This window comes from Haliotis asinina, chromosome 14 (genome assembly GCF_037392515.1).
Source record: "Haliotis asinina isolate JCU_RB_2024 chromosome 14, JCU_Hal_asi_v2, whole genome shotgun sequence".
NCBI classification, from domain to species: domain Eukaryota; kingdom Metazoa; phylum Mollusca; class Gastropoda; order Lepetellida; family Haliotidae; genus Haliotis; species Haliotis asinina.
Window position 1 is genome coordinate 3,333,114 of NC_090293.1, and position 11,094 is coordinate 3,344,207.

At 38.8% G+C, this 11,094-nt stretch overlaps 1 protein-coding gene across 1 annotated transcript in view; it reads left to right on the plus strand.

The window, feature by feature from the left end:
* Positions 1-9,759, plus strand: part of LOC137261399 (cytosolic non-specific dipeptidase-like) — a 44,093-nt gene extending 34,334 nt beyond the window's left edge. The window contains exons 8-14 of the mRNA XM_067799145.1: positions 2,288-2,362; positions 4,651-4,795; positions 5,526-5,625; positions 6,734-6,905; positions 7,513-7,598; positions 7,886-8,052; positions 8,404-9,759. Of these exons, the coding sequence (XP_067655246.1) occupies positions 2,288-2,362; positions 4,651-4,795; positions 5,526-5,625; positions 6,734-6,905; positions 7,513-7,598; positions 7,886-8,052; positions 8,404-8,451 (793 nt within the window). The 3' untranslated portion in view covers positions 8,452-9,759. The remainder of the gene's footprint in view (positions 1-2,287; positions 2,363-4,650; positions 4,796-5,525; positions 5,626-6,733; positions 6,906-7,512; positions 7,599-7,885; positions 8,053-8,403) is intronic.
* Positions 9,760-11,094: the final 1,335 nt, after the last annotated feature.

Here is an 11,094-nt window from a genome sequence, read left to right on the forward strand (position 1 = left end):
ATGGACCGTATTAAAACCTGTCGAAACAGAAGATATTCGATGAGAGCAGCGAAACCCGCCAAATTAGCCTTACAGGAATCCGTTCGTACTCTACATGATGACAAGTGGAAACGAATTGAGGCAAATGCCAGGAAGAAGGGATTCATGGTGATGAAGGCGACACATCCTCAGATAGCAGATTATCTAGATTATCTATGTCATGTATGTCATTCCGGAGGTCTGAAAGGCTCTACATTATCTACATACTTGGCAGCCCTCAGCTCAGTCATCACCATGGGAACTGGGACCAAGTTGACTAAAGTACCAAGCTTATTACGCTCCCTTCAAGGTGGAAAATCAACAACGCGGATCTAGAGTTCCAGCGTGGGATCTAAGTGTACTCCAACATCTTACAAGTGATGCGTATGAGCCGCTCGATCGGACCTCAGTGGAAATGCTGATTCAAAAGACACTATTTTTACTTGCCTTGGCTACAGCTGTAAGAATGTCAGAAATTCATGCTCTAGACAAGTCACCAAGAAACGGCTCATCTGGGTCTACGAAGGGATTTCATCGCAAGGAATCAACTGCCAGGTCAACCGGACAGACAGTTCCATATACCAACCTTGTCTTCAATCTTGGGACCTCATGATACACGAGACTTATCATTATGTCCAGTCAGAGCACTGAAGATATACCCTGCACATACCAAGTCTAGAAGACAACGGTTCAAGTGCCTATTTATCCCTATATCTACCGAGACACCTATGGAAGTATCCTGCAACACTATCTCAGTGTGGATCAGAGATGTTATACTTAGAGCATATAAAGCAGCAGGATTAGAACCTCCACGAGCCTCTAACCCACATGAAGTCAGAGCCTAGCCTCTACGCTAGCGCTGAAATTGCTCGCCATCAACTATAATGGACGGCTGCTTTTGGGAGTCAAACATGGTGTTTGCCAACCCGTGACACAGCCACGGGATGTCACTGGCATTCATCAGTTTGGGCTGCATTTAACAGTCTCCCGAAGACGCTGACTTCACTCACCCGATTTATCACGTGACTTATGGAAGCCAGACGCTCTGCGGAGTATAATGGTTGAGAGTCCATGCGCAAGTCTTGAACAGACTAGCATGAGTGATTATTTTTTTTTTTTTAATGACCCTGTACTCGTAATGAAGATACTTGTACCTGAAGAAGGGTCACAGCTAGTCTCAGTTGCTATATCTTAACATTTAGTTGCATCAGAAACTAGCAGGACACTAGTTATTTTGATGTCATCACGTGCCAGTCAACGATGCCTTTTACGGAAGACAAGTTTGACTGGACGTGATCCCCCCAGAATCTACAATGAATATTAGAAGAACAGGACCAAATTATTGCTGTTACAAGTTCCCATCAAGGGGAGAAATACCTGGACATAATTTTGAACGGCCAGCAGAATCCAGCATGGTCTGACCCACCGCCGTTTTCGTCGGTTTCTGTAAGCAGTTAAGCTTACCTGAGTCAGGATAAGGAAAAATATGTAATTCTCTGAATAAAATTGATATTTCATACTTATCCTGACTCATGATGAAAACCCTCCCAGCTGCCCCTCCAGGACACGCTGAATCCTCATATTCTCACATTCTCTTGTCAGGCAATTATCATGGCGATCAGCTGACCATGTGCACAGGAGGGGAGGTTTCTCATGGGTGAGTGTAAATTTTACGTCAGCTTCTTTTAGAAGGGAACTTCAAAGGATTTCAGGTGTTCCACTACCTTTGCCAGGAAGAGGAGATAAGCAATTCAGCATGAGTCAGGATAAGTATAAAACATCAATTTTATTCAGAAAATTACATTAACCAAATACCACACATACCCATGCAACTTGAACATTCTCAAGATGTTGGTTTTTTTTCCCTCGACCACCAGATGTCATTCTCAACTTATATCAATCAATGTACATCAATCAACGCACATTATCAATCTCAACTTCCAGGGGCTCATACAACTATCTAATTCCTAGTTTTTATTCTCTTTATGAAGTAGTAACAATATACTCCAAAATGTATTGCTCATACTGTAAATATTGCATCCATAAATTTTCACCGTTGATGTCATCTTGATTATGTTACCTTCAAACTGGAGGATGATTAGTTTTCTACCCTATATCCTCCTATAAGTGAGGTCAACAGCCTTTCTCTTTCAAAGCAAACAGCACTACAATGGCTAAAAAAGCCGCAGGATTCTTGTTTTATGGTTCCTTATTTTGAATAGCAGATTTCTAAGATTTTATGTGCATGCTCCAAATTCAATGTTTCCAGAGGCATCTGTTATTTCTTCCTGGAAGTTGAGTGTGCATCAAAGGATCTCCATTCTGGTGTCTTTGGGGGAACAGTGTAAGTACTAATGTTTTCACTTGCCATGCAAAAGGTTATGATGCATTTTGAGGTTGTTGCTCTGAAATGAGAATCAGAGGGACATGAATAGTTTTCATCATGATTTGGGACTTCATAAACCATACGGAGGTCCAGATAGACTTTGACCATGATTTGGGACTTCATACACCATACAGAGCTCCGGATAAGCCTTGACCATGATTTGGGACTTCATAAACCATACAGAGCTCCAGTTTTTGACCATGTGGGTATGATAACCATATAACCATACTTCCTATTTCAAGTGGGTGTCTATACTTTTGATACCTACAATATTTTTAAAATCTGGGTGTTTTTTTTCAAGTAACAAGTTTAAGAGCTGCAACATTTTTTTGGTATTTCATTATAGAAATATGACAAAATCATCCCTGTTAATGATAAATCATAGGTTATAGCTAATATTTGCTTTCTCCACTTATTCTGAAAGAAATAGTATGTGTCTTCATGTAGTGTTTTGATGCCACGAACAGCTAATGTTATATTATGATATCACCATCATATAGACCTGTGAAGGTCCCGGGGTAGAATTGACCTTGAGCAACTCATGCTTGCCATAAAAGGCGACCATGCTTGCCATAAAAGGTGACTATGCTTTTCATAAGAGGCGACTAATGGGATCGGGTGGTCAAGCTCGCTGACTTGGTTGACACATGTCATTGGTTCTGAGTTGCACAGATGGATGCTCATGTTGTTGATCACTGGATTGTCTGGTCCAGACTCAATTATTTACAGACTGCTACCAGATAGCTGGAATATTGCAGAGTGCGGTGTAAAACTAAACTCTCCCACTCACTCACTCACTCACTCACTCACCATCAATTGAATCTGATCACTTGTTTATTAATTTATCTAGCAGTCCTCTAATGTAATAGTTTTCTGTTTGTAGCATCAAAAGTAGATATTTTAATTTGAGTGTGTTTCAGCTTTTGACCACATTTGCTCAACATCATAAGTTGTTTACAGGACATGTTTAAAGAAACCTTTCTATGGCGTATTATGTGCAAATTATGCAGCCTATCTGGAGCTCTGACCATAGCTGTTGATTTCTTACAATCGGGCATAACAATTGAACAAGGGGTTTATACAGGCCTTTAATATGACATTAATTTGTCCTTAAATGTAGCTTCTGTCTTGTAAAGTCCTTGCACTGTCATCCGAAGTAAGTGGCCTACAATAAATCTTTCCCTAGTTTGTACTGTGCCAACATGGACAGCCCTGTCACATTTTTGTTGGGTCCATTAATTATTGGCCATATTCATGTGGCTCAGGTATTTCTCACTGGTGTGATGAACAACAAACACACTTAATCTGAAACTGTGCATTTTTCTGAGAGTAAAATTTGCATTTTAGGTACAGTAATATTTGGGTACAGTGAAATTCTCCCCCATTCTGTGATTTGCTGCTTCAGCTTATGAATACAATAAGTGACATTTTGTTTGTGATCATGAATCCGACGTCTGCCTGACTTGCGGGAACCAGTAATCACTGCCACTGCTAGCCCAGACGTTACTACTTTCTTAATGTAACACAGATGCCTCGGAGGTGTAGCATCATGCAATTTATCGTGTGAGACCATGATCATTTAGGAAATGAATGTCAGTTTGTGTGTCTGCACTGAAAAATGAACTATGTCAAAGCATGGTTCAAACTTGTGTGAATGAGGGAGTTTGAACAACGCTTTGGCATCTTTCATTTTTCAGTGCAGACACACAAACTGACATTCAGTTCTTGTAATTTCGTACTTTGAAGTTTACACACACGTTTTTAACCTACGTCTGCATGATCATTGTTTACAGTGATGCGTTTTAATACCTGTGAAAAGTTGTAATGCCATTCTGTTCAAGATCACATTTTCGTAATGTTTCTATTCTTGGCAATTTTCCCAACCTTTGAAGAATTAATTCTCAAAATATTGCTTAAAACATAACAACAAATTCATCATTTGAATTGAAGCTCCTTTGATGTATAATATCCATTAAACTGTAACTTGTATGTAGAAATTGAAGGGAGTGTGAATACAAATAATATTTATTTTGTTTATGTCAAGCTGGACAGAGTGCATCCTGGGAAAACTTGAAAAGTAGTTCTGGAAAAGTTCACATGACCTAGATTGGCTCAAAACTGTTCACACACACATGAACGATTTGAAGTCTTCAAGAGAAATGAATCTTGAAATTTAGATCACATGAAATAGTGTTGTAGAGCACTCACCATCACTATGAGATTATTGTGTTGTTCCTCAACTGCAGTCATGAGGCCATGGTGGATCTAGTCGGCCTGTTGGGGACGCTGGTCAACAACAAGGGAGAGATACTCATCCCTGGCATCAACGAGGGAGTGGCCCCTGTCACAGACGAGGAAAGACATCTTTATAGGCCGATTGATTTTGATGTGGTACTTATATTTTTCATCATTACATGCTTAGGCCAGACCAATTTTATTTCTTGATTTTTTGTCCTCTGAAAACCTAAAGGCAGGTGGGAAAATAAATAAAATAAAATTTCCAATCAAAGTAATATTCCTTCTAAATATTTTACTTTTGGCAATTTATGAAGTGAATATGGGTCAAAAACAACCTAAAAAGTATTTTGGTGTGAGTTTACGTTTTTAGCCAATGAAAACATTAGGATTTTATTTTTTGAGCGGGGAAAATTTATTTTAATTTTTTTGTCTTATTCTTGAAAAAATACGGTAGGTGAATCCGTAAAACAAGAAATAAAATTGGTCTGGCCTTACGACTGTCATAACTACAAGGTCTTGGGAAATCTGAAGATTTGGGTCAGAATCAGACTGGATGGTCAGTCTCGCCAACTTGATTAACACACGCCGTGGTATCCCAACTACATGTAATTTATCCCATTGACACACATGATGTTGATCACTGGATTATGTGGTCAAGACTTACTTGCAGACATCCACCATAGGTATGGCTCTTTGCTGATTTCGGCATTAAACAACCAACAGCAAACATGCTCATGACTGTTGTACCTGATGTCCTATTACTGTCACCACTGATACATTGCAATTCCCCTTCAGTTTTTCATGTGCTTCAACACTCTGAATTTCGTAACTTAGGATTATGCCTAAGTTTAGTCTGATTCTGCCGTACATTTGATACATGCAGGAAGACTACAGAAAAGACCTTGGTGCTGAGAAGCTTATCCATTCAGAGAAGGAACAAGTACTTATGTCCAGATGGCGCTTCCCTTCTCTCTCTGTACACGGTAATATGTTGTGTTATCTCTCTCTGTACACGGTAATATGTTGTGTTATCTCTCTCTGTACACGGTAATATGTTGTGTTATCTCTCTCTGTACACGGTAATATGTTGTGTTATCTCTCTCTGTACATGGTAATATGTTGTGTTATCTCTCTCTGTACACGGTAATATGTTGTGTTATCTCTCTCTGTACACGGTAATATGTTGTGTTATCTCTCTCTGTACACGGTAATATGTTGTGTTATCTCTCTCTGTACATGGTAATGTGTTGTGTTATCTCTCTCTGTACACAGTAATATGTTGTGTTATCTCTCTGTACACGGTAATATGTTGTGTTATCTCTCTCTGTACACGGTAATATGTTGTGTTATCTCTCTCTGTACATGGTAATATGTTGTGTTATCTCTCTCTGTACATGGTAATATGTTGTGTTATCTCTCTCTGTACACGGTAATATGTTGTGTTATCTCTCTCTGTACATGGTAATATGTTGTGATATCTCCCTTTGTACACGGTTATATGTTGTCATCTGTCTCTGTAGTATAGTAGTGGGGGTTCTGGACTGCAGAGGTGTACCAGGGGCTAGGGGCCTCCAAATGACCTCTGCAACCCACCACAGCCATAAAAAATAGGGTAGAGTTTTGTGCAAGTCTGGGTCCAGAAGACAAAGAGTGTCTCTACAAATTCCAATGGTGGAAGTGCACTCCAGTTAGAGTTACAATGTTCCCTCATGACCAGTGGACAACTTTATGTTGTGACATCTCTCTCTGTACATGGTAGCATGTTGTGTTATCTTTCTTTATAGTAGTATGTTATCTCTGTGCATCTTGACAGTGGTTAGCAATCTATAGCCCATTTTTATATTGCATTGTATTGTTTTAGGTATAATTACTAGTTTTACATTCTTTCCTGTGATATTCTAGTTGTTTTACTGTCCTTTGTTGACAGGTTTTTATAGTACACATGTATTCCATTTCAGTGTTTTGTTCCCGTCATGATATGGCTTAAATATTGCCGATGTGATGTTAAATATTAACTCACTCACTCACTGTGCATATTGATATGTTATTTCTGTGCATCATGATATGATATCTCGCAATCTTTGTGCACAGGTGTGGAGGGAGCATTTAGTGGAACAGGAGCCAAGACTGTCATCCCAAAGAAGGTCATCGGAAAGTTCTCCATCCGTATCGTTCCCAACCTGGAGCCAGCACAGGTTGAGAAGCTGGTTGTAGCTCACCTGGAGAAGGTCCACAAGGAGAGCGGCAGCCCCAACAAGATAAAGTAAGGCACAGGGTGGATATGGTTAATTTCGCTGAAAGAGTGTTAATACTTACTGTATTTTCCCAGATATACCCCAGTTCAAGATGTTAAGAGTTTCAGTGTGGTCAAAACTGGATATCACTGTCTAATAAACATGCAAATAAGGTCATGCAGCAGATAGTTGGTGCAACTGTATATTGTGATTGGGTCAGATGTCATTCATTGATATCCTTAAAATATAATGGAAGTACACACAGTACAACAATCTAGTCTAGTAATCTAGACAATCCAGTGATCAACAGCATGAGCATCGATCTGTTAGTCCATGACGTGTCAACTAAGTCAGGGAGTCTGACCACCCAATGCTGTTAGTCACCTCTTACGACAAGCATGGCTTACTTAAGATCAATTCTGACCCAGATCTTCATGGGTACCTGCTGAGTATTGCTAGAGAATACCATAGGGTTGTGTTGTTAGGCTCAGTGACTTAGGTGACAGTGGATTGTGGTTGGTTTTTTCAAGCACAGGCTGAGTGTTTAAACTGTCCATTGTCATATTCACCAGCACTGAACATCCAGCAAGCAAACAATGTGCTGTATGTGACAATGTTTATCAACTGTTTATTCAGAGTCTCCATGGGCCATGGTGGCAGGTACTGGCTCAGTGACTTCAACCATCCCCATTATGTGGCAGGCAGGCAGGCAATGAAAAAGGGTAGGTAACTCCAGATGCTTCATGAATTTTCTCATGATGAGTAAGAGCAGTACTCTTTTCTAGATCAAATCCGTGCACCAACTGAACCCCACAGCTCATCAGCTACCTAGATACTTCATACTTATAGATGAAAAAGGATTCATGGATTGAGTAGATATGTTCGGGGACTGACTGATGGTGACAGTCACGGGGATGCTGGTTTGCCTGCTCCGGACGAGACGCTGACAGGCTACTAACATAAGACTGACTGAGTTCCCAAGGATTAATCCATACTCAATATGTTATAGTGTTCGGTGTCGAACCTGACATGACTCGTGAAGGAGGAAGCATTCCCGTAACCTTGACCTTCCAAGAAGCGACAGGCAAAAATGTGATGTTGTTGCCAATTGGTGCATGTGATGACGGAGCACACTCCCAGAACGAGAAGATCAACAGAGAAAACTACATTAACGGGGTGAGTGATTAATGTGATTATCCTTAAAGTTCAGCCCTTCTGCCTTTTTTGTTCAGTATCTTAGTACTTTGAACAATCTTTACTATTATTGTTTTTTATGACAATATGCTGCCTAGGAGACAAGTGCTACTCCTTGTCCTTCGATTAATCAAATTGCAGAGTGTTTAGCTCCAGTTACCACACACAGATGGCGTCCAGGACAAACATGGCAGATTAACTATACTAACATGAAAAAATCTGTTGCCTGTGTCTTTTGTCCTTTGTTGTAATACTGCTGGAATACTGCCAAAAGTGGTGTAAAACCATACTCACTCACTCACTCTTTTACTGGCTTTCATCATCCTCCAACAGGTGAAGGTTCTTGGGGCATATATGAATGAAGTCTCCAGATTGGCGTGAGGAGGCTCAGGCATCTATGGGATAATCATTAATGAAGGATGTGGGCATGGTTGATCTCAGCGCTGACAGTGACGCCATCATCAACTGTTAGGATTGGATGCCAGTCTAGCTATGTGTCACTACTTTCGTCATCAACAACATGACAGATGACACCTGCTACTTAGTTAATAAATTGGTTTATATTTTGAGATGTTTATATCGGAAATCAATCATATTTGTTACATGATTTTACTTTACGATGTTGTTATGCAAATTAATGTTTCAAAGAAGCTGTTAGGTATGAGGAAGATTAAATCATGATAAAATGATTTTAGTTTTACTGAAATGTCGAAAAGTCTTGTTAGTGGTGATATTGAGTATCTTTTACACAAACAACAAACTAACTCTGAAGTCTGTAGTTTAAGATTGAAGAATATGTCTGATTTATGTAACTGATAGGAAATGTCTTGATTCTCCAGTATCGATCTTGTTATTCAGAATCATATGTTTAAACAGAGGTAGATAATAATAAGCATGAATACCGGGTTTATTTTAATCAGGAAAGCCAGGTTTATGCTTGCCATTGCTTACTGTTCTATGATAGCTTGTCTCTAGTAAGACTATGCTCTTGCATATGTGTCCAACATGGACTGTTCCTGTCTTCATTAAATATTTATTTTTGTCAAATTTCTGTGATAACCAGTAAGAGCAAAGTTTGCTGCTGTGCTTGTAATATTTCAAATGTAGCCTTTATTTACTAAAACAACATTCAATTGTCAAAAGTGTGCATCTTTCTTATCCTAGCACCTTCTTGTCAAATTTGAGAAAACAACAGACCACTCGTCCTGCTCAAAGAAAAATCATATTGAGGAGATACCCACACGTGGGGTAGTCTCCCTTTTGCATACTTGCTTTCTCAGTATGTGTTAACAAAAGCATTGAGGTTGTCAATTTACGACAACATTAGAGTATTGTTTTTTTTAGAACTGCAGCTTTGAATTTTCATGTTTTTTGTAACCAGCAAAATGTGAATATGTATGAAATGAATACATATGAAATGCTTGTTGTTGAAACTATTTGAGATGTGTGAATTTTGCATTGTTGAAATCTTTATTGCTATGATATGAGAGTTCAGACACTGCTGCAATGGCAATCTGTCATGTATCCCATGTTTTGCACAGTGTCGAGTAAACAGTTTATTTTCATTGGCAATAGCTCTCTTCCTGAGAAACTACCTACCCTGTTTCCTCAATTTCTGTAACTTTCCATACCATTTTAAAAAAAATAAATTTACTTTATTTTCATTAATAAAAGATGCAGTAACTGGCATTTTGTTGATATAAATGATTTAAACATATTTTATTCACAAATGTGAAAGAGATTAAGGACAAGTTATCCTACATAAAATACCTGCTCATTTTACGCATTCTGCTCCATATGTGTGACATTTATCAAGGTTAATGAAGTGAAGGCTTCAGTTCAGTTTTGGTTTGTCAGTGCCCATTTGTAGGTTCTCTGGAGGGAAAGACTCTCTGCTCTTCAATCAGTTAATAGCTGAATCACAAAAGTTATGTTACTCTCACACCAAATGGCCTTCACTCCAGAATCACAGAGTTTGAGAGATATATCACAGCCCATCCAGACAACACTGATAAATGGGGCATGCCGACTTTATATGCTGATACAAATGTCACAGCTGGAAATTGTGCCTCATATCTCATGGTCATTGGATACTGGAGGAAACCCAGTAACTCTTCATTCCCCTACAATATAAGTGAATTGTCTCAAATGAAGTCATTTCCCAAATGAAAGTATTGTTCATAGTATGAAATAAAGCTTATTGAATTCAGTCCCTCTTAAAGACTGTAAAGTAACCTGAAGCCCCGATCATTTTTGTAACAGGTAACAAGGGCAGATAACTCTAAATCAAAGTGAACGAAACTGGTACTTCACGCTGAGCATTTATTAACGGAAGACAGTGTGACCATCAATAATTCAGTAACTATCAATTGTTGCATCAACAGTTTTTCGTTTCTACCATTGATTAATTGCTATCGGACACTGAACAAATGGAATCCATCAATAGTTGAATATAACATTAAACACCCAGTAGCTACCCAAGATATTGATCAGTCCATGTGTTTCTATCCTGACGTCACCATCTGTCACACATAAGGGAACATGACGATCAATATTTGATTGTATTTTATTAAAATAGATTCAATTTAGGTGCCATATAGAAAATGAAGAGTATAGTAGGTACAACACAGACAACCTATTATCTAGAAAGATGTCATACAAACCACAATGTTGTGAAAACAATACGACTACACTTTCACAATAGTAGCAGACAAAAACACACTTCACCAGTAAAAGACGAACCTGTCTTGGTTCTCACAACATAAAACAGCACAGACACAGGGCATAAAACATAAGGTTATAGGTTATATAAATACTCAAATTTTCTTGAGTTTCATTCTGTTTTTTCTTTTTAAGGAAGTGTCTAATTGCAATTTCATCAAAGTGCAGAGTTATCTGTAGTTCTTGCCACAATTTGACTGACATGTTAATGAGCCTCTCACCTTTAAAAAGTTGTAACATATCAGTGTCTGAAGAACAGTTTGTGAAAATTACATCTGGTTCACATGCATTAACACAGCAACA